This window comes from Oncorhynchus mykiss, chromosome 25 (genome assembly GCF_013265735.2).
Source record: "Oncorhynchus mykiss isolate Arlee chromosome 25, USDA_OmykA_1.1, whole genome shotgun sequence".
Classification (NCBI taxonomy): Eukaryota; Metazoa; Chordata; class Actinopteri; order Salmoniformes; family Salmonidae; genus Oncorhynchus; species Oncorhynchus mykiss.
Genome location: NC_048589.1, coordinates 16,214,694 through 16,239,149, shown reverse-complemented (window position 1 = coordinate 16,239,149; position 24,456 = coordinate 16,214,694). Strand labels below are relative to the sequence as shown.

The 24,456-nt window shown below is 43.7% G+C and overlaps 1 protein-coding gene across 2 annotated transcripts; it reads right to left on the bottom strand.

Annotated features, from left to right (window-relative positions):
• Window positions 1–823: 823 nt before the first annotated feature.
• Window positions 824–17,426, bottom strand: LOC110505433 (serine/arginine repetitive matrix protein 1). 2 transcript variants are annotated; one of them, XM_021584637.2, is made up of 16 exons: window positions 17,226–17,425; window positions 15,479–15,568; window positions 14,885–15,007; window positions 12,659–12,829; window positions 10,594–10,679; window positions 10,260–10,499; window positions 9,816–10,130; window positions 9,441–9,685; window positions 5,492–5,572; window positions 5,304–5,372; window positions 4,939–5,080; window positions 4,729–4,809; window positions 4,144–4,608; window positions 2,468–2,654; window positions 2,017–2,202; window positions 824–1,787 (listed from the first exon to the last, which is right to left on the bottom strand). In XM_021584637.2, exons 1-16 carry the CDS (start codon window positions 17,244–17,246, stop codon window positions 1,677–1,679), a joined length of 2,613 nt encoding a protein of 870 aa, XP_021440312.2. In that variant the 5' UTR covers window positions 17,247–17,425; the 3' UTR covers window positions 824–1,676. The 2 variants fall into 2 exon arrangements, with proteins under 2 accessions (XP_021440312.2, XP_036818953.1); XM_036963058.1 differs by lacking the exon at window positions 5,304–5,372 and having other exon boundaries at window positions 17,226–17,426.
• Between the last annotated feature and the right edge of the window lie 7,030 nt (window positions 17,427–24,456).

Sequence of the window (24,456 nt, the reverse complement as noted above, 5' to 3'; positions counted from 1 at the left end):
AAGAAGTTTGTGGAGTGGTTGAAAAACGAGTTTAAATGACTTCAACATAAGTGTATGTAAACTTCTGACTTCAACTGTATAAAATAGATGCATTTCATATTCAACAAAACTATAAGGCTTAAAATGACGTACGCTTTTTAAATATATCATAATCAAATTATAAAACTCAGTTCACGTTCCTTATAACTGTAAAATACATGTTTGTTTAGAGTTAGAAAAAATGTGCATATTTTCTCAAGGGCCCTTGATCAAAACATCTGCCAGCACAGCTGTTAACATCTGCGCTCTAGCTTGGCTTCCAGAACTCATTAGGAACTCACCTTCAATCTCATACAAATCTTGTCCATCTATGAAAGTGTTTCTGCTAAAAAAAAGAACAATTATTTAGATGAATGACTATTAATCAATCTCAATGTGCTAGTGATGAAATTCTCTCCTGCTGCGCTACAATGTAAGGATTGCAGGCATGTGCTTTGTCAGTGGCTGTGACGTAGGGTTCAGCAAGGAGTTGGACTGTCGGAAGAGCGAATGAAAATGGTAGGAGGGACATTCCATCGATCTGTGGACATCCCAGCTGGTTTCAGATTTTGCATCCTTAGCAAAAAAAAAAAATAGACTAGCGTGTCAGTGGGAACCAGGGCTATCGCCCAATGAAAGTCATTTTGATCTACGGTGTCCACAGATCCATTTAAGCGAAAATGTCAGCGAGAACTTGTACCAGACCCTCTAAAAACATGGGATTTAATATCTAAGATTTCTTTTAAGTGGCCAACCCTGTTTTCTGAGAGGCCTTAACCATGAATTTAGAATACAACATAATCACTTTAGTTTTAATATAAAAAAATCTTTTAATTCTGAAAGGATGACAAGAGCACAAGTTTTTAAATACAAGTCAAATAGCAGTCCCACAAAAATGAATAGCTCAAAGCAAGAGTGGACCAGTGTGAACTCAAAGTATGACTGCATATCAACCCATGTGGGAAATCAAACCCCGGCTCTCTGGTGAGGTCAGAATCCTCATGAAAAATCCAGTTCTTTTTAAACTTGTGTAGACTTTTTCTAAGACAGAATTTTATGGAAGGCCAAACACCTCTATTACATAACAAAAAGGGGGAAAAGACTGCTTGGATTCATTCCCCATTTTAGAGAGCAAACAGCATAGCAATGCCATACAATGCCTGCTGACAAAAGGGAAAAGTGACAGCTTTGATCGGTGTATTTGCTTTTTACAGTCCATTTCATGCACATCAGAGCAGAGACACGCTAGCTGCACATGCAATCCTAAATTCCCAAAGTCAAATCTTTTGAATGTCATAGTATGAGAAACTTGTACAATGCAAGCATCATAATGAAACCGTTCCCATCCCTGATATTATCTTGAAAATTAAGGGGTCCAACAAAGATAGTTTTACAGTTTGGATATAAGCAATAACACACTTTGGGTAAAATATTAGAAAATAATATTAATTGGGAGATCTCGTGACATACCAAGCTCTTGATAAAAAATATATTTCAATAGATTACCAAACCCGTAAAAAGAAAACAAAAACTAAAGAATAAACAATTTGTACATTCTAAAGCTGAACAAGGTTAACGAAAAATTCTAAACAAAGGGAATGGAAAATCAGGAAAGAAGAAAAAGGGAGGAGAAAGAGGGAGGGGAGTGACCGGGCTTCTCAGGACAGTGGAGGGGACAGCTTTCCAGCTTTCCTCATGGAACGCAGTGCCTTCTCTCTCAGGTGCTTCTCCAGGTCGTCCAGACACTCTTCTACTTCACTGTCTGATTCCTTAAGGAAAGGTAGCATTAATTATATCATATTTCGGTTACGTTGCAAGGTAGGTGGTATGATGCTGCAGCATGCTTCATCATAGTAATAGAATAAAGGAATACATTAGCTGATGGTGCACAAGTCAACTTCTACAACCTTGTCTGACTTTGTTAATCTTGAATGAAATGCTTAGATGATATGTGAAGCATGCTAAAACCCCTCAGTAAATCAGAAGAGTAGACTTCACCTTTTTTGAGTTGGAGGCTGCGTCGCCCTCCATCCCCTGGTTCTCCTGGTCATCCCCAGCAGCAACCGGCACATCACACTTCTCCTTCTTGTGTTTCTTGTGCTTCTTATGCTTCTTCTCCTTCTTGTGTTTCTTTTCCTTCTTCTTCTTCTTGTTTTTCTTTCCTCCAGGCTCAGTGTCAGAATTCTGAGAAAGGGATTACAAAGCAATACCACGAGTGAGTAAGTATTTCGTTGGCATTTAGTGAGAAGGGCCAAGCAGAGGGCATGATGGATGACCTTCATTGGTTAAACCTCTTCACAGTCTTGCAAAATGTTATGGTATTGGTGCCCAGAAACACACACCAGCTTTTACTCACAGGTGAACTCCCCTATCTAGCCACTTAGTTGAGTCAAACAAAATGTTTAATCTCACATCGTACTATTAACAAATAGCAGCTTTAAAAACTCACCTTGTTTGGAGAAGGGCTGCCAGAGCCGCTGCTGGCCTTTTTAGCCGGGGGTGCAGGTGGGGATCCACTGGCTGAGTGGCCTGGAGAAGGGGAGCCTGAAGCTGGCCGTTTCAGGGCTCCTGGTTTAGGGGAACCAGACGGTGACCTTGATGACACTCTCCTCATCGGCTGGGGGCTCTGAGAGGCTCTGATAAGGAGAAACCGGAGAGAAAAGGTGTGATATATCTGGAACGTACACTGAATGTACAAACATTAGGAACACCTGCTCTTTCCATGACAAACTGACCAGGTGAAAGCTATGATCCCCTTTTGATGTCACTTGTTAAATCCACTTAAAAACCAGTGTAGATGAAGGGGAGGAGACAAGTTACCTTCTTATGGTTGGGGGGGGGCAGTATTGAGTAGCTTGGATGAATAAGGTGCCCAGAGTAAAGTACCTGCTCCTCAGTCCCAGTTGCTAATATATGCATATTACTATTTGTATTGGACAGAAAACAGACGTTTCTAAACTGTTTGAATGATGTCTGAGTATAACAGAACTCATATGGCAGGTAAAAACCAAAGGTTGGTCGATTTTTAACTCGGCCCCTATTGAAGTTACAGTGGGATATTGGTCATGTTGCACTTCCTAAGGCTTGCACTAGATGTCAACCGTCTTTAGAAACTTGTTTGAGGCTTCTACTATGAAGGGGGGCTAAATGAGAGGGGAATGAGTCAGAGGTCTGCCAGCAGTCAACAGCTGGTCACGCGCATTTCACATGAGATATCTCCCATTCCTTTGCTTTCTGAAGACAAAGGAATTCTCCGGTTGGAATATTATTGAAGATTTGTTAAAAACATCCTAAATATTAATTCCATACATCGTTTGACAAGTTTCTACGGTCTGTAACGGAACTTTTTGACATTTCGTCTGCAGCTAGTGAATGAGCTTCGTTAGTTTTGATTTGTTTACCAAAAGCGCTAACAAAAGGAGGTATTTGGACATAAATGGACATTATCGAACAAATCAAACATTTATTGTGGAACTGGGATTCCTGGAAGTGCATTCTGATGAAGATCAAAGATAAGTGAACATGTAATGTTATTTCTGACTTCTGTTGACTCCAACATGGCAGATATCTGTATTTGTTTGTCTGAGCGCCGTACTCAGATTGCATGGTTTGCTTTTTCCGTAAAGCTTTTTAAATCTGACACAGCGGTTGCATTAAAGCATTTTTAAGCCTTAAGACATTTGAGACATGAATTGTGTAGGTGTGCCATTCAGAGGGTAACTGGGCAAGAAAAACTACTTAAATGCCTTTGAACGGAGTATGGTGGGTGTGAGGCGCACCGGTTTTGAGTGTGTCAAGAACTTCAACGTTGCTGGGTTTTTCATGCTCAACAGTTTCACGTGTGTATCAAGAATGGTCCATGAACCAAAGCACATCCAGCCAACTTGGCAACTATGGAAAGGCATTGGAGTCAACATGGGCCAGTATCCCTGTGGAATGCTTTCGACACCTTGTGGAGTCCATGGCCCAACGAATTGAGGATGTTGAGGACAAAAGGAGGTGCAGCTCAATGTTAGAAAGGTGTTCCTAATGTTTTGTACACTCAGCGTACATCTAATAGTGGTGGGAGTTATTGATGTGCAGCAGAAGCTATTGCGTTAATAAGGCCAATTAGAGGCTGCTTACCTCTGGTTCTTGCGGGGCTCTGGTGTCCGGGACACCCTGCGGATTGCCCTGTTGCCGTGTGAGGGGGACACCTGGCGCCTCTGTCCAGGTGGAGAGGTGTCAAAGCGCCCCTGAGGACTGGTTCGGCCACGGTTGGCAGGGGAAGGGGACAGGCGGTTACTGTGAGCAAGGGGGGGTGAGCGAGTGTCCCGGCCTGGTCGGTTGGATGGGAGCATGGGGCTTCTCCTGTGTCTGGGGGGAGAGGTGGATGAGGGAGGTGTGCGTCTCTTTTGGGGAGGGGGACTCCTGCGCTTAGGGGACCTGGAGGGACGGCGCTTGGGCACCGGGGATAGGCGTTTGGGAGAGGGAGACCCTGACAGCCTTCTTTTCTGTGGGCCCAAAGGAGTGGGGCTGTATCGCCGCTGGATGGGTGGAGAGTACCGTCTGGGGGAGGGGGAGCGTCTGCGAGGTGGTGGAGAGGGAGACCTGGGGAAACAAAGGACATACGAGACAAGTTATTTTTTGAATCTCAGGTGTGGTGCACTGAATTCTGGAGAATTCTCAGTAATGAGGGAACCTAAAACAAGAAGGCGTCAAGTCTTTTACCTGCGCCTAGGAGGAGGAGAGGGAGATCTGCGACGCCTTGGGGGAGATCTGCGTCCTCCGGGGGAAGGAGAGCGTCTTTTTCTGTAGAGGGAAAACAAAGACTTACACGAGGAATGCATGTGGGACAGACAGTGTGTGTGTCTTGTTGGTATGGGAAAAACGTCCAAAATCTATAATCATGACTGCATTAGAGAACTGTCCGTAGCTAACCTGGGGGAGCCATCCCGGTGTCGTCTCCTGGGGGAGGAGGGCGAGTGACTACGCCGCCGCCTGACATCCCCGTTCCTCGCCACTGGCCCCCTGCCCGGCCTCTTGGACCCCTCACCTTCTGAGGATGATGATGATCCAGCCTCTGTTACCAATCCGAAAGAAAACAGCACACGTCATTTCCCAGTAGCAACATGTGGATGTTTCAAAGGGGGGAAAACCCCACCTAGGTGGGGCTTAGGACCCACAAGATGAGGGTGCAAGACGAGGATCCTCAAGATGAGGGTGTAAGACGAGACGGACACAGAGTGGGTTAGAAAAAAAAAGATGGGGTGAGGTGGGGAACACAAAATAAAAACGCTTGTAACCTGAAGACGTTTCCCGATTCTGCCTGCGATACTGACGTCGCTGCTGCACAGAATCGGCTGTAGCCCCCTCTGAAATGCAAAGCATTGAGTCCCCATTCAGAGCTATAGAAAACCGCTAAAAACCCAACCATCCACCCACGGTGCATCACACCAGACCGAGACAGACAGGCACTAGAAGGCAAACACACCTGACTCTGATGCCTCAGACTGCCTGGGTTTCGGAACAGGGGACGGTGAATCGTTCCTCGTTCCTGGTTTCTTCTTTGACCCTGAAAATCAAAACTGTTTTAGTTGCCAGAATCTTTCCAGCAAGAACACTCATTCACAAATACAAATGCTTGTATAACACTAGTAGTAGGAGTGACATCATGCTTGAAGAGGATGCTTGCTGCAGCCTGAAAAGAGGTTTATGATTCAGCAGTTTCCATTAGCCACGGCCTGCCAGTAAGGCCACAAAGTGTCCCACTTCTGTAACCAGGCCAGCCTAGGAATAGTTATCCAGGGATTTGAGATTAAGTAATGTAAACAGTTTCCAGGTCACTGATTGTATAGACATAAACCCTTCCTCTAAAAGAGCATCCAGGAATGGTTGTGTATCACACTCCCACTGACTGATCATGTGACAAGACGGTCACTATGAGGTGAGGGAGTCCCATGTTTGAAAGGTGAGGAAGTTGGATAGGGCTGAGTTCATTACAGACCATTGTTGATACAGTCCCAAAATGTTTGGCATGTCTGCAGTCAAGTTAAAGATACTCTAATAAAAATAAAATTAAATGTAAAACTGTCACGTCATCATAATGCAAAATGCTGTATCAACAGTGGACTAATGAAAAAAAAACACCAAAAGATAGAATATCCACCCGGAAACTGTTTAAAGCTGCACTATGTAGAAATCGCACCGCCATTTCCTGGTTGCTAAAATTTGAATAGTTTGCCTAATTTCAGGTTGTGTGACAAAACAAGCACGTATAGCGTAGAGAATTATTGAACCATCTAAACTGCTGTATACAAAAACAGTATTTTCAGCCGGTGTACAAAACTGAACGTAAAAGACTCAAACTTGACATAGAATTGGCGCACATAGAACATATATACCGCTTCTTAGACTTGCTTTCAATGAGAATGACACAGCTATAACCAGTGGAGTAAACTACTTAATACCTTCAAGTTCTTTTTACTTAAGTCATTTTGGGGGGTACCTGTAGTAGAGGTCGGCCGATTAATTAGGGCCGATTCCAAGTTTTCATAACAATCGGAAAATGGTATTTTTGGGCGCCAATTTATGTATTTTTTTTACACCTTTATTTATCTAGGCAAGTCAGTTAAGAACACATTCTTATTTTCAATGACGGCCTAGGAACGAATGGTGGGTTAACTGCCTCGTTCAGGGGCAGAATGACAGATTTTCCCCTTATCAGCTCGGGGTTCCAATCTTGCAACCTTACAGTTAACTAGTCCAACGCAATAACGACCTGCCTCTCTCGTTGCACTCCACAAGGAGACTGCCTGTTACCTTGGCTTACTGCATTTGCGTAAGTTGCTAGCTAGCATTAAACGTATCTTATAAAAACAATCAATCATAATCACTAGTTAACTACACATGGTTGATGATATTACTAGATATTATCTAGCATGTCCTGTGTTGCTTACAATCTGACTGAGCATACAAGCATACAAGTATCTGACTGAGCGGTGGTAGGCAGAAGCAGGCGCGTAAACATTCAGTCAAATAGCACTTGTGTGTTTTGCCAGCAGCTCTTCGTTGTGAGTCAAGCATTGCGCTGTTTATGACTTCAAACCTATCAACTCCCAAGATGAGGCTGGTGTGACCGAAGTGAAATGGTTGGCTAGTTAGCATGCGCTAATAGCGTTTCAAACTTCACTCGCTCTGAGCCTTGGGGTGGTTGTTTCCCTTGCTCTGCATGGGTAACGCTGCTTCAATGTGGTGGCTGTTGTCGTTGTGTTGCTGGTTCGAGCCCAGCGAGGAAAGGGACGAAGGCTATACTGTTACACTGGCAATACTAAAGTGCCTATAAGAATATCCAATAGTCAAAGGTTAATGAAATACAAATGGTATAGAGGGAAATAGTCCTATAATAACTACAACCTAAAACTTCTTACCTGGGAATATTGAAGACTCATGTTAAAAGGAACCACCAGCTTTCATATGTTCTCATGTTCTGAGCAAGGAACTGAAACGTTAGCTTTCTTACATGGCACATATTGCACTTTTACTTTCTTCTCCAACACTTTTTGCATTATTTAAACCAAACTGAACATGTTTCATTATTTACTTGAGGCTAAATAGATTTTATTGATGTATTATATTAAGTTAAAATAAGTGTTAATTCAGTATTGTTGTAATTGTCATTATTACAAATACATTTCCCCCCGGCTTTTTTGGTCCTCCAATAATCGGTATCGGCGTTGAAAAATATTAAAATCGGTCGACCTCTAATCTGTACTTTATTTATATTTTTTTACTTTTACTTCACCACAATCCTAAAAAAAATAATTTCCCTGACAGCCAAAAGTACTCATTACATATTGAATGCTTAGCAAGACAGGAAAATGTTCCAATTCACACACTTAAAAGAAAACACATGGTCATCCCTACTGACTCTGATCTGGTGGACTCACTAAACAAATAAATCTCCTGTAAATAATGTCTTGAGTGTTGGAGTGTGCCCTTGGCAATCTGTACATTTTAAAAACAAGAAAATTATTTATACTTTTTTCCCTTTGAGCATGGTGAAGTTATTAATTTGGCTTTGGGTGAGTCATTACAAAAAAATACAGGTGTCCTTCCTAACTCATTTGCCGGAGAGGAAGGAAACTGCTCAGGGATTTCACCATGTGGCCAAGGGTGATTTTAAAACAGTTACAGTTTAATGGCTGTGATCTGAGGATGGATGAACATTGTAGTTACTCCACAACACTAACCTAAAATGACAAAGTGAAAAGGAGAAAGCCTGTACAGAATAGAAATATTCCAAAACATGCATCCTGTTCGCAACAAGGCGCTTAACTTCTTGGTGACAGGGTAGCTTGGATGAATAAGGTGCCCAGAGTAAACTGCCTGCTACTCTGTCCCAGATGCTAATATATGCATATTAGTAGTAGTATTGGATAGAAAACACTGAAGTTTCTAAAACTGTTTGAATGATGTCTAAGTATAACAGAACTCATATGGCAGGTGAAAACCTGAGAAAGTTGTTTGAGGCTTCTATTGTGGAAGGGGGTCAAATAAGTGCTGTTTCAACAAATGGACTAGGCTGTGGCCAAATCAGTTGTTTACTGCACGGTCATGCGGACACGCCGTGCCTTCTTTTTCCTCTGTAATGAATACTCTATTGTCCGGTTGGAATTTTATTGAAGATCGATTATAAAAAGACCAAGGATTGATTGTAAACATCGTTTGACATGTTTCTACAAACTGTAATGGAACTTCACTTTTAGTCTGGATTTTGTGCTCGCGCATTGTGCCTTTGGAATAGTGAACTAAACGTGCAAACAAAACGTTGGTATATATCGAACAAAACAAACATTTCTTATGGAAGTGGGAGTCCATTCCGACAAAGATCAGCAAAGGTAAGTGAAGATTTATAATGCTATTTATGACTTTTGTTGACTCCACAACTTGGCGGGTAACTCTATGGCTTGCTTTTGTGGCTGAACGCTGTTCTCAGATTATTGAACAGTGTAACAGTTTTGCCGTAAAGCTTTTTTGAAATCTGACAAAGCGATTGCATTAACCTTGTGACTAGGGGGCAGTATTTTCATTTTTGAAAAAATAACGTTCCCGTAGTAAACAGGATATTTTGTCAGGACAAGATGTAATGTGACAAACCTGCACATTTTAGAATGGCCTTTTGTGTAATGACCATGCTGTATAATCATCTTCCTGATATGCCACAGCTGTCAGTTGGATGGATTATCTTGGCAACGGAGAAATGCTCACTAACAGGGATGTAAACTAATTTGTACACAACATTTTAAGTAAGCTTTTTGTGCATATGGAAACATTTTTGGATCTTTTATTTCAACCCATGAAACATGGGACTAACACTTCACATGTTGCAATTATAATTTTGTTTATTATGGAATGGAGAAAAGTAAGTAGAGCTAACATACCAGCTGATCTGGATGGGGAGGCTGAGGCCCGGCCCTTTCTGGCCCGCGGGGAGGCAGAGCGTTGTGTCTTCCCAGAGGGGCTGCCATTGGGGGCTCTTCTCCTGGAGGGGCTGAGGGAGGGGTCAGCTGCATGGCCGCGGGGCTGTTTTCTGGGTGGTGTGGTTGACGTTCTCTTCATTGCCTTCTTATGAGGTGAGTGAGACGTGGAGCTGCTCCCAGAGGATGATGGGGAGCGAGAGCGCCGTCTATGGGATACAAACAGAACAAATCAACCACAACTGCTGTTTGGTAAGGTAGCTAGTTAATTCCGAAAGGCTGTTCATGACAGCTTCAGTGACAGGCACTTCTGCTATACTTCTATGGCCCTCCACTCACCTGCGGACAGGGGAGCGACTGCGCCTGTGTCTGGGGCCTGGGGGGCCACGTCTGGGGGGGCTCCTACGACGAGGGGACAACCGTCTCCTGGGGCTCGGCCTCCGCCGGGGGGAGTAAGACCTGGAGCGTGATCTGGGTCGTCTGCGGGAGCGGGAATGGGAGCGAGAGCGGTGGTGGGGCCTGTCTCTCCTGCTGTCCTTCTCCCTTTCCCTGGGCTTGAGCCTATCCTTTTTAGGAGCCTTATCTGGGGAGGGTTCTTTGACCTCAGTCACAGAGTCAGGAACCACAACCACAGTGTCCGGCTTTACCACATCACTGGAAAATTAAAACATACTACAAATTAGATTACATTTTGTCAAGAAGTCAAGAATGGAATCAACAATCTGGACAAATCCCATCCCTGCATATTTCCAGATACAGTCGGTGCCCAAACCTTTCCCTTACCTGGTGGAGGAGGCCTCCTGAATGACTGGCTCAGGTATGGTGCTCTCTGAGGTGTCTGGCTCAGGCTGGGGCTCCTCAGTGTTCTGGGGCAGGGTAACACTGACAAGGGTGACAGCTGGGGCTGGTGGTGGAGGGGAGCTGCTGGGACTTGGCTTACGCCTCGGTGAGCGGGAGTGACTGCGCTTCCTCTCCCTCTTCACTGGAGATCGTCGCCGTGGAGACTGTGACCTTGACTTCCTCCTGTACCACAACAACAAAAGCCAATGCCATATGAACTCTTTTACATTTTGATTGAGGTCGACTTCCAAGTGCTTTTATTTACTGCCATTCTCACCTTCTGGGGCTCTCCCTTTCTCTGTTTTCCTTTTCCTTCTTCTCATCATCAATCTTCTTCAGAGAAGCGAGCTTCTCTTGCTCAATCTGCAACAGACAACAGCATGCGAGGTCAAAGCAGTAAAACACTGAACAAATTAGGGCTGCACGATTAAATCGAAATCAATTCAAAATTGCAATCTCTCTCGCATGAAGCTGAGATTCTCTGATAAAACAAAAACTAGACTATGGTGCCTCCTCCAATGAGATGCGCTAGACTCCGTTCACACGCAGAGGATGCTGACCAATCACAAGCTTGCGCTCACTCTCACACATGCTGGTCAATCTTTAAGTGTCCCCTTAAAACATCCAGTTAGCTGCAGGTGAGGAGAGAAAGTGCTTCCCCTCCAAAATGTGTTGGAAACACGAGTGCTGCTAGTGCTAACGAAAAGAAAACAGCCACCCGTAGACCAGGGTTTTCGTTAGGAAAATTTGGCGGCCGGCAAGATTTTAACTTACCAGACATCCATATGCTTTAACCTTGTGACTAGGGGGCAGTATTTTCATTTTTGGAAAAATAACATTCCCGTAGTAAACGGGATATTTTGTCAGGACAAGATGCTAGAATATGCATATAATTGACAGCTTAGGATAGAAAACACTAAAGTTTCCAAAACTGTAAAAATATTGTCTGTGAGTATAACAGAACTGATATTGCCTGCAAAAGCCTGAGAAAAATCCAATCAGGAAGTGCCTCATGTTTTGAAAGCTCTGCGTTCCAATGCGTCCCTATTGAGCAGTAAATGGGCTATCAACCAGATTACTTTTTCTCCATATTCCCCAAGGTGTCTACAGCATTGTGACGTAGTTTTACGCATTTATGTTGACGAATACCCGTAAGCAGCTACATTGCGCAACTGGTCACCTGACCGCAACTGGTCACCTGACCCAGAGTGATTCTCGTGTAAAATACAGAGGTAGCCATTATTCCAATCGGTCCTACTGAAAAACCAATTGTCCCGGTGGATATATTATCAAATAGATATTTGAAAAACACCCTGAGGATTGATTATAAACAACGTTTGCCATGTTTCTGTCAATATTATGGAGCTAATTTGGAATATTTTTCAGCGTTTCTGTGACTGCAATTTCCGGGCGATTTCTCAGCCAAACGTGAAGAACAAACTGAGCTATTTCGCCTACAAAAATAATATTTTTGGAAAAAAGCAACATTGGCTGTCTAACTGGGAGTCTCGTGAGTGAAAACATCCGAAGCTCATCAAAGGTAAACAATTTAATTTGATTGCTTTTCTGATTTCCGTGACCAAGTTACCTGCTGCTAGCTGGACAAAATGCTAAGCACCGTGGGTGGATGCCCTAGTGCATTGTGTGCTTAAGAGGAAAGCTCTTTGTATCTGGCCATTTTGAGCCTGTAATCGAACCCACAAATGCTGATGCTCCAGATAATAAACTAGTCTAAAGGCCAGTTTTATTGCTTCTTTAATCAGAACAGTTTTCAGCTGTGCTAACATGATTGCAAAGGGGGTTTCAAATGATCAATTAGCCTTTTAAAATGATAAACGTGGATTAGCTAACATAGCGTGCCATTGGAACACAGGAGTGATGGTTGCTGATAATGGGCCTCTGTACGCCTATGTAGATATTCTATTAAAAATCACCCGTTTCCAGCTACAATAGTCATCTACAACATTAACAATGTCTACACTGTATTTCTGATCAATTTTATGTTCCTTTAAAATTGACCAAAAATGTGCTTTCTTTCAAAAACAGGGACATTTCTAAGTGACCCCAAACTTTTGAACGGTAGCGTTGGTGTAATGATCCTATCTATCAACCATGTTGGAAAATATTTGTCTCATTTAGTTTTGTGTTTAGTTAGCACCGTATGTATTCATTCATTCATATGATCTCATTTTAGAAGTGATGTTATCTACCCCGACACTTGTTTTAACCATGAATAAAGTGTTAGAAAATGTCAATATCGTGCCAAAAAATTATCACGCGTCTAAATCGTTCAGCCCTAATACAAATGCCTGACAAGGTTGTGATTGTGTCTGGTTGCTTACCTGTCTCTGTTTGATCTCCTCTTTCTTCTGCTCTAGGAAGGCGGAGGGGATACCGGCGATGTTGTCCTGAGCGCTGAGCAGCAGAGGCCACAGGTCCCTCATGAACTCTCGGGCATTCTTCCCATTCAGGAAGCCAGTCAGGTTAATCTGCATCATCTTACTGTCCGGGTGCTGCAACACACACACACCAAGGGAGAGAGAAAGACAACACACCAATTTAACACAGAGGGAGAACTCACAAGAGTGAAAGGAGGGGGAGGGGGGGTCTCGCTCAGGCGACTGCCCCCCCCTTTGTTTCCTCACTAAGCTACACCTGCCTGCTAAATAATAGCAGCCATCCTCATAACAAAACAATAGCTACAGTATGACCCCTGTGCCCCAACACAGACTGCTTCATGGCAACAAACTTTGTTCTGTTGACTTGAGGCTGTGATAAAATTTTGCAATTCAAAAATTTTATCACCACCCCATTAGTTAGGTAATTGAAACCTGAAACTGAGAATATCTGAGGGGAGACAAAAACTAGATCATCCATGTATAAGCACCCCCACTGCATGCATTAAGGTAGTTTCCTTAAAATATTCTGAAAAATAAATCCCCCACCCATCACTAAAATGTTCATCAATTGTGATAGTTATTTTCTATCAGATATCTTTCCCTGCCAGTCTTCCCACTAGTTACCCTGCCCTGTTGTTCTCGGTCTCCCCAGTCTACTCTGAGAGATTAACAGATATCCACAAAACAGAGTGCATCAAAACCCAACACTGCGAGTACAGTCCCGGTGTCCTCAGCGTGTCCCGCAGGATCAGTGGGTATGGAGCGCCCGAGTCTCCTGCAGAAAGAGACGCTCCCTTGGCTTGCTTCCGACTCCCTAGTGCTTGAGACTCAACCACCTTGAGTTTATTGTTATATCATTTATCTAAATTGCAAGAGACGAACAAGCAATAATGAGTGCACAAGACATTTGAAAGGGGTTTTATTTCAACATGTAGGTCAAGAATTAAAGTCAGATACCCCTTTACCTTACTAACAATGACGATTAAGGACTTTGCTTATTACTGTGCTGTTAAAGCATTTAGCTTAAAAAACCCACCCCTCAAAAGATAACAGCACAGAAAAGAAATCAAGTCGGTAAGAGGTAGCTGAATGTTATTTTCCCTCCCAGTATTAGGCTAGGTTCACTAAAACAGATAGTAAGAGAACTTACAGGATTCCAGCAACACCTTTGTATGAATATAAAGCATCCTAGGGTTGTTAGGAGTCATTTGTTCATAAAAAAAAAACCTGTTGTTTATCAATACCCTTGAACATTTCCTCTGGGGTTTCATCCAGTTAATTATATGTAATTTCCCCTTGAAGTCATGTTTTATAGGCCAAATGCTAGTTAAGCTGGGGGGGGGAAATGTGGTAGAATGCACAAGTATTATTTTAACCATGCGATTAGATTTCCCAACTTGAGGGCAATTTTAAGGAGGAGCAAATGACAATGTAACAATGTGGAAACAACGTTGGACATCTAGTGCACTGATTTATTTATGCAGAACAGGGTCCATGTGCATTATAGTATTCAAAAATCACTTAGTGGGCTAGGTAATGTTTAAAGCACCGTTTTGCCACAGCCCAGATTGAAGATACTACAGATGTAATTTTAATATAAACTAATTAAATGAGGATCAATAGTCTAAAGTTCAACTGTATTCCCAGTCAATTTTTTTCACCATCCAAAAACAGGCTAGAGGAGATAAAGAAAAACTAGCGGTGCGATTCAAAAGTATATGGAGAAAGTGGCATTGTCCAAGTGTTTCTATCACTAGCATGTTGATCCCTGAACATAACTCACCTCAAACCACACACTGCATCAGGGAGAGTTGGGCTCAGTGACACTTTGGGCTCAGCAGAGAGCTAATAAGGTGTTGGTGCTATACTTCTGATGCAAGGTATAACATCCATATTGGTTCAGGCCTTTTGAATCATAAATCACATCATCATTAGAAAACTGTGGCACAAAGGCACTGTCACATATTACAGCAAAAACTTTGGGTCATTCAAATTATGTATATTGGACACCGGTAGTCGCTCTTTCCCCCATCTGCATTTATATTGTGTCTTATCAATACACTAGATTAAATCAACCTCTCTTTGCCTTGTATTAAGTTAACAAATAACATCTGATACATACAGATGATACATACAAGAACAGGAAGGAATTGGAGTCAATAGTATTACCTTTTCTTCCAGCTGGTTAAATATAAATTCTATGACGACGTCATCCTCGAACCCCAGGATCTCTGTCACTCGCTGAGTGATCCAAGGTTTGACGACCTCCAGGTTCACCTTGGTCATATCCACCTAGGGGAGGAAGAACCAGGAAGACGTTCAAACACGTTCCTAACTTCAACCCATTGCACACTTAAAGGGATATGTAGAGATTTTGACAATGAGCCCCTTTAGCTATTTCTCCAGAGTCAGATGAACTTGTGGATTCCATTTTTATGTCTCAGAGTCTAGTATGAAGTAAGTTTGAGGTAGTTTCGTGAGCCAATGCTAACTAGTGCAATGACTGGAAGTCCATGGGTATCTGTTAGCATGGATACCCATAGACTTCCAGTCATTGCGCCAACGCTATTTAGCAACTTCCTTCAAACTGCATGCAGACTTAAAAATGGCATCCACCAGTTCATCTGACTCTGGGGGAGTAGGTAAAGGGCATCCCTTTAAACCAAATTAGGCAAAATATATTAGTTATGGCTATTACCATATTTACTTGTGGGGGCATTTCAATTCAATTAAAAGATGTGCTTTGATGGGTGTTATTTATACCTTCTTTTCCAGACATTCTGCAAATTTCAGTTGCTTTAGAAGTTTCTTCTGCTTGTTGCTGAAGCGATTGTCCTGTTCTGCACTTGTGCCCTGTAAGAAACAAAAACATCAACTATTACAAAATGTTTGTTCTTGTCCATGCCGCACTTAGCTGAGGAACGCTAAACTCCGTTTTCTTATATCGAGGCAGAGTAGTCGCGCGATTTGCTAGCAATAACATTGCGCTACGTGTACATGCACAGGAATAATTCTATATCAAACTGATTATGGCAGTAGGCAGATTATGCAAGTCATGTAAACATACTTTGCTCATCGTAAACTGGCGTACAGTCAAAATCTAAGTAAGCATACACCAATTTAAACAGCTGGTTTTCTGAGCAATCTGAAATTATTAGGACATGTAAACACCTTAAAATCAGCGCTCCAGCAGTGTATTTCATCTGCGCACATGCACAGCAGAAGTTGTGCACGCCTGCCTCTTTAGCACAAGTTTACGGAGTTCGGAGCAATGGATGACTCTTATAAAGTTTGTAGGTGGAGACTATTTCTATGTCCAAACTCAATCATATATACTTCCCAAAAATAACCTGGTCACTGTGGTATAACGTTTATTTTGAGTGGCAATTTTCTGCATTTAACAGTGTGCCATCAGGTAGCTTGATTTCGTAAGTGTTCATGTAAAGAGGATTTTTTGGGAATCAGTTCTTCTTGTAAAGTATGGTAACGTTTAAAAAAATATTATATTAATCTGACTATCCACAATAATCGCATTATTGTGTGCATGTAACGTTAACCGTAGTCATTGAGTCACCATCGGTCAATAGGCTTTCCTGTACCTGTTTGTCCTGTACAACTGCGGTCCATAAGCGGGGTGCTGAAATTCATACTTTTAATATAAACGTTTACTTAATACAACGGACTTTTTACTAATTTGTGTTAAATTAGTGAAAAGACGGCAATTGTATTTTATTAATGTTTTATTAAAAAAGTATGACTTTCATCATCGCGCGGAAGGACAGCAGTTGCACTGGACAAACATTTACAGGTAAACGTTTTCAGAATTGACATTCTTACAATTATCTACTGACGGTGACTCGATGTTTTTCGCAGTAAAGTTAAATCGCGCCACCAGCAACACTCAATTCCGCCTCGATGTAAGAGAACGTCAGCTAATGTTAGCTACGTCACAACAGTTGAACATAACGTTAGATAGCCGACTTTAGAAACATGTGACACGTATAAGTAAATTATGTAGAAATGAAGTCCCTAATATGATCACTTATTATGGAGAATAAACGTCAGTTTGTTGCTAGCTAACGTTAGTGTTAATCTCGATGTGCGATAAGGCCCGAGTACGAGTACTGTAACATACTCAGCCCGACTAACGTTACAGTAGTATGGCTAGAATTATACAAACCCATTTTGAAACCAAGTCTTATACTAGGTAACACATTATTGTAGTTATCACCCTTAACTACATCAGTAATGACAATCATTTGAAAATGGGAACACACAACATACGCACAATTTATCGGCTAGCTTCAATCCAACATATCTATAGCTAAGCTAGTTTGCTAACAGTTAGCTGGATAACTTGCAGCCGCCATCTTTACATTAGCTCCTCATTGCAGCGGAATGGCGCACGAGCTCGTCCGTCTACAATGGCACATACTTACAAATACAAACGAATATATTATACATTTGGAACACAATTTAACGAGTAATAGTATAACTTTAAATATCTTACGCGGAAGAACCCCGCGTCCATGTTATACGTTGAGAAAGATGTAAAAGTGGGTGTTGGTGGAGTCTAGAGAAAGACGTGCTCACAGCGCTGTCCACGACCTGCTAACAAAACCCCAAGATACAGCGCGCGACAGGACTCCTCCTTCTCAGCAGAACGGAAGCAGCGATGACGAGAACAACAGGTTCTTCTACACTTTTTCTGAAAGACGCTAGTCAGATTCTCATAAAGATTAATGTGATTAGAATCCTTTTCCAACGCATCTGGTCTGCATCACAGTGCTAGAGACGTCACCACAGACCCGGATTCGATCCCCGGCTATATCACAACCAGCCGTGATTTCAGTCTAGAGGCTTACAAAATGTTAACCCTCTTATTAAAAACCCAGAGAAGAAGCTTAATCAATGGCTACAGAGGGACTTATCTTTAAAAGGAAGAGTCCTAATAACAAAGGCTGAGGGTATCTGTATGCTAGCATATGCCGTTCTATCTTTATATCTTGACGATAAAATAAGCAAAGAGATAGACCAGATGCTTTTCAACTTTCTGTGGAGAAACCGTACACATTACATTAGGAAAACTGTTGTAATGAACACTTATGAGTATGGTAGGGTGAATTTTCTGATCAATTGGATAAAACAATTCCTAAGGAGACACACTTCTATGTGGAACTTTATTCCTCATCATGTCTTCTCTACTTTTGGTGGCCTTTACTTCATGTTGATTTGCAGTTATAATATTGACAAAGTTCCAGTGAAACTCTTGTTTTTCATCAGAAGGTTTTCTTGTCATGGTCCGTAATTTCTAAGCATAATCTTTCTCCACACAGATATTATATATGGAATAAACGGGATATATTGTGTAAAAATTATTCTTTGTTTTTAGAATATTGTTTCCGAAATAATATCCTATTGGTGAGCCAACTTGTAAATGCAGAGGGTCTTTTACTGAATTATAAGAAATTCTTATCACTTTACAAGATCCCTGTAACACCTAAAGATTTTTCAATTGTTTTACATGCCATTCCCTCAGGTGTTGCTTTATTATTCAGGAACGTGTCAAGACCTGACCCTCAGGACCTGCCTACGATTAACCATGTTGACTCATCAGTAGGAAATATTTGTTTTTTTTGGTCCATTCAACAACAATAAAGCTATATGAGCCTTGTTTCAACAGGATGTTGTATTATGTCATGCCTTATTAGAATGGTTTTATTAACAATATCTGTTGAAAAAAAGTGTGGATGTTGCCACACACATACCTACTTATTAACAACATTAAGGACATCTATTTTTAAATTATTCATAAATATTATCCTGTCAACCACTATATGAAGAAGTTTAGGAAAAACATCCATTCAAACCGTACCTTTTGTATTGACCTCCCAGAAACAGTGTTGCATATTTTTGGGCATTGTATTCATGTAAGGAAACTGTGGCAAGACATCAGTAGATTTATAATGGAATACGTTTATGAAGATTTTACACTATTGTGGAGAGATGCACTGTTTGGATTCTTTACCTACAATAGAAATAAGTTGAAACAATTTTATGTAATTCATTTCATTATTCTTTTGGCCAAATTTCATATTCACAAATGTAAATTTACAAACAAAACACCACGATTTATTACCATACCATGTTTTTTTAAACTGTATTTTAAGACAATGAAATACTCTACCAACAAAAAAGCTATTAGAATTGTAAATGTTTGTATATCTCCCTTAAGGTCCATGTGTAATGTGATGTTGTACCCCCCCTTTGTATATTCTTTATATATACTTGTGTTCCATGTACTTTGTGTATTGATTAGTTGTTAATTAAAATAATAATAATAATAAAAACAGGTTCTTCTTCTTCGATAAGGTTTAACGGCTGTTGACATCCAATAAATGTTGCATTGCCGCCACCTACTAGACTGGAGTATAACTCCCTTCTACGTTGCTTGAAAAATAAATAAACAAATAACCTACCATCTAACTACACTCACAAAAAAATATATTATAATAATAAAATTAAAAAAATAAACACCACCCTACTCCACTATTTGAATCTATTTAGTCCTACTTCAGGCCAACAGCCTGAAAGGATGGAACACCACCACTCAACACACCCTGCAACTCTTCTGACGCAAAATCTCGCACACCCAAATACCTCTCTGCAGCTGCCACCACCACCTCAATTCTCTGCGACTTACGTTCCATCCTTGCAGTACAGTTGATAACCATTGCTATAAATGCAAAAAATCTAATCTTAACTGAAACATATATCACTTGTTGGTTTACCCCTCTGTACTGGTACAGATCTACTATTCACACCACTCCTCTCAGGATCCCTCCCCCTTGACCCATCTTCCTCAACTTTCTTCACTGCCTCAGCATATGACAATTTCTGCACTACTCTTACCCTGGAAACCTCAAACTGCCTCTCTCGCACAGGACATTTCTGATCCCCAGCCCCATGGGCACCCCTACAATTAACACATACCAATACCTTCCCCAATGCTGGTTGAAATAATGCCAAGAGTGTGCAAAGCTGTCATCAAGGCAAAGGGTGGCTACTTTGAAGAATATCAAATGTAAAATATATTTTGATTTGTTTGCACTTTTTTGGTTACTACATAATTCCATATGTGTTATTTCATAGTTTTGATGTCTTCACTATTATGCTACAATGTCGAAAATAGTAAAAAATAAAGAAAAAAACCCTTGAATGAATAGGTGTGTCCACACTTTTGACTGGTACTGTATGTATTGTCGGTAGCCTGATACTGTTACGGTGAGTGAATGAGGACCCAAAAGCGAACTAACTTAAACAGAGCTTCTTTAATAACCAAACATAGGTAGGCTCAGATAGACCGGCAGATTCCGACAGGACAGGACAAGGTTACAGCAAACATGACGATAGTCTGGCTCAGGCATGAAACACAACAAACAAGAATCCGACAAGGACAGGAACAAAAACAGAGAGAGATATAGGGGACTAATCAGAGGGAAAAGGGGAACAGGTGGGAGAAGGGGTGACGAGGTAGTCAAGAGGAGACAAGGAACAGCTGGGGGAAAGCGGGGGAGAAAAGGTAACCTAATACGACCAGCAGAGGGAGACAGGGTGAAAGGACAGAAAGACACAACATGACAATACATGACAGTACCCCCCCACTCACCGAGCGCCTCCTGGCGCACTCGAGGAGGAAACCTGGCGGCAACGGAGGAAATCCTCGATCAGCGCACGGTCCAGCACGTCCCGAGAGGGAACCCAACTCCTCTCCTCAGGACCGTACCCCTCCCAATCAACGAGGTACTGGTGACCACGGCCCCGAGGACGCATGTCCAAAATCCTGCGGACCCTGTAGATGGGTGCGCCCTCGACAAGGATGGGGGGGGGGGGGGGGAAGACGAGCGGGGGCGCGAAGAACGGGCTTAATACAGGAGACATGGAAGACCGGGTGGACGCGACGAAGGTATCGCGGAAGAAGAAGTCGAACTGCGACAGGATTAATGACCCGAGAAATACGGAACGGACCAATGAACCGCGGGGTCAACTTGCGAGAAGCCGTCTTAAGGGGAAGGTTCTGAGTGGAGAGCCAAACTCTCTGACCGCGACAATATCTAGGACTCTTAGTTCTACGCTTATTAGCAGCCCTCACAGTCTGCGTCCTATAACGGCAAAGTGCAGACCTGACCCTCTTCCAGGTGCGCTCGCAACGTTGGACAAAAGCCTGAGCGGAGGGGACGCTGGACTCGGCGAACTGAGATGAGAACAGCGGAGGCTGGTACCCGAGGCTACTCTGAAAAGGAGATAGCCCGGTCGCAGACGAAGGAAGCGAGTTGTGGGCGTATTCTGCCCAGGGGAGCTGTTCTGACCAAGACGCAGGGTTGCGAAAAGAAAGACTGCGTAAGATGCGACCAATAGTCTGATTGGCCCGTTCTGCTTGACCGTTAGACTGGGGGTGAAAGCCGGAAGAGAGACTGACGGAAGCCCCAATCAAACGGCAAAACTCCCTCCAAAATTGAGACGTGAATTGCGGACCTCTGTCCGAAACGACGTCTGACGGAAGGCCATGAATTCTGAAAACATTCTCGATGATGATTTGTGCCGTCTCTTTAGCAGAAGGAAGCTTAGCAAGGGGAATGAAATGAGCCGCCTTAGAGAACCTATCGACAACCGTAAGAATAACAGTTTTCCCCGCTGACGAAGGCAGTCCGGTGACAAAATCTAAGGCGATGTGAGACCACGGTCGAGAGGGAATGGGAAGCGGCCTGAGACGGCCGGCAGGAGGGGAGTTACCGGACTTAGTCTGCGCGCAGACCGAACAAGCAGCCACGAAACGACGCGTGTCATGCTCCCGGGTGGGCCACCAAAAACGCTGGCGAATGGAAGCAAGCGTACCCCGAACGCCAGGGTGGCCGGCTAACTTGGCAGAGTGAGCCCACTGAAGAACGGCCAGACGAGTAGGAACGGGAACGAAAAGAAGGTTCCTAGGACAAGCGCGCGGCGATGGAGTGTGAGTGAGCGCTTGCTTTACCTGCCTCTCAATTCCCCAGACAGTCAACCTGACAACACGCCCCTCAGGGAGAATCCCCTCGGGGTCAGTGGAGGCTACTGAAGAACTGAAGAGACGAGATAAAGCATCAGGCTTGGTGTTCTTAGAGCCCGGACGATAAGAAATCACGAACTCGAAACGAGCGAAAAACAGCGCCCAACGCGCCTGACGCGCATTAAGTCGTTTGGCAGAACGGATGTACTCAAGGTTCCTATGGTCAGTCCAAACGACAAAAGGAACGGTCGCCCCCTCCAACCACTGTCGCCATTCGCCTAGGGCTAACCGGATGGCGAGCAGTTCGCGGTTTCCCACATCATAGTTACGTTCCGACGGCGACAGGCGATGAGAAAAATACGCGCATGGGTGGACCTTGTCGTCAGAGAGGGAGCGCTGAGAAAGAATGGCTCCCACGCCCACCTCTGACGCGTCAACCTCGACAACGAACTGTCTAGAGACGTCAGGTGTAACAAGGATAGGAGCGGATGTAAAACGATTCTTGAGGAGATCAAAAGCTCCCTGGGCAGAAACGGACCACTTAAAGCACGTCTTGACAGAAGTAAGGGCTGTGAGAGGAGCTGCCACCTGACCGAAATTACGGATGAAACGACGATAGAAGTTCGCGAAGCCGAGAAAGCGCTGCAGCTCGACGCGTGACTTAGGGGCGGGCCAATCAATGACAGCTTGGACCTTAGCGGGATCCATCTTAATGCCTTCAGCGGAAATAACAGAACCGAGAAATGTGACGGAGGAGGCATGAAAAGTGCACTTCTCAGCCTTCACAAAAAGACAATTCTCTAAAAGGCGCTGGAGGACACGTCGAACGTGCTGAAGATGAATCTGGAGTGACGGTGAAAAAAATCAGGATATCGTCAAGGTAAACGAAAACAAAGATGTTCAGCATGTCTCTCAGGACATCATTGACTAATGCCTGAAAGACAGCTGGAGCGTTAGCGAGGCCGAAAGGAAGAACCCGGTATTCAAAGTGCCCTAACGGAGTGTTAAACGCCGTCTTCCACTCGTCCCCCTCCCTGATGCGCACGAGATGGTAAGCGTTACGAAGGTCCAACTTAGTGAAAAACCTGGCTCCCTGCAGGATCTCGAAGGCTGAAGACATAAGAGGAAGCGGATAACGATTCTTAACTGTTATGTCATTCAGCCCTCGATAATCTATGCAGGGGCGCAGAGACCCGTCCTTCTTCTTGACAAAAAAAAACCCCGCTCCGGCGGGAGAGGAGGAGGGGACTATGTGGCGTCAAGAGCTACAGACAAATAATCCTCGAGAGCCTTACGTTCGGGAGCCGACAGAGAGTATAGTCTACCCCGGGGGGGAGTGGTTCCCGGAAGGAGATCAATACTACAATCATACGACCGGTGTGGAGGAAGAGAGGTGGCCCTGGACCGACTGAACACCGTGCGCAGATCGTGATATTCCTCCGGCACCCCTGTCAAATCACCAGGCTCCTCCTGTGAAGAAGAGACAGAGGAAACAGGAGGGATAGCAGACATTAAACATTTCACATGACAAGAGACGTTCCAGGAGAGGATAGAATTACTAGACCAATTAATGGAAGGATTATGACAAACTAGCCAGGGATGGCCCAAAACAACAGGTGTAAAAGGTGAACGAAAAATCAAAAAAGAAATGGTTTCGCTATGATTACCAGAAACAGTGAGGGTTAAAGGTAGCGTCTCACGCTGAATCCTGGGGAGAGGACTACCATCCAGGGCGAACAAGGCCGTGGACTCCCTTAACTGTCTGAGAGGAATGTCATGTTCCCGAGCCCAGGTCTCGTCCATAAAACAGCCCTCCGCCCCAGAGTCTATTAAGGCACTGCAGGAAGCTGACGAACCGGTCCAGCGTAGATGGACCGACAAGGTAGTGCAGGATCTTGAAGGAGAGACAGGAGTAGTAGCGCTCACCAGTAGCCCTCCGCTTACTGATGAGCTCTGGCTTTTACTGGACATGAAGTGACAAAATGACCAGCAGAACCGCAATAGAGACAGAGGCGGTTGGTGATTCTCCGTTCCCTCTCCTTAGTCGAGATGCGGATACCTCCCAGCTGCATAGGCTCAGCTCCCGAGCCGGCAGAGGAAGATGGTAGTGATGCGGAGAGGGGGGCAACGGAGAACGCGAGCTCCTTTCCACGAGCTCGGTGACGAAGATCAACCCGTCGCTCAATGCGAATAGCGAGTTCAATCAGGGAATCCACGCTGGAAGGGACCTCCCGGGAGAGAATCTCATCCTTTACCTCTGCGCGGAGACCCTCCAGAAAACGAGCGAGCAAAGCCGGCTCGTTCCAGCCACTGGAGGCAGCAAGAGTGCGAAACTCAATAGAGTAGTCTGTTATGGATCGATTACCTTGACATAGGGAAGACAGGGCCCTGGAAGCCTCCTCCCCAAAAACAGATCGATCAAAAACCCGTATCATCTCCTCCTTAAAGTCCTGATACTGGTTAGTACACTCAGCCCTTGCCTCCCAGATTGCCGTGCCCCACTCACGAGCCCGTCCAATAAGGAGAGATATGACGTAGGCGACACGAGCAGTGCTCCTGGAGTAAGTGTTGGGCTGGAGAGAAAACACAATATCACACTGGGTGAGGAACGAGCGGCATTCAGTGGGCTCCCCAGAGTAACACGGCGGGTTATTGATTCTGGGCTCCGGAGATTCGAAAGCCCTGGAAGTGGCCGGTG

Coding starts and splice junctions, on each gene's coding strand:
- LOC110505433 (XM_021584637.2), bottom strand. CDS start 17,246: ATGGACGCGGGGTTCTTCCGC. Junction 12,830..14,884: donor TTAACCAGCTGGAAGAAAAG/GTAATACTATTG, acceptor TGTGTGTTGCAG/CACCCGGACAGTAAGATGAT. Junction 4,810..4,938: donor CACCGGGATGGCTCCCCCAG/GTTAGCTACGGA, acceptor TTCCCTCTACAG/AAAAAGACGCTCTCCTTCCC.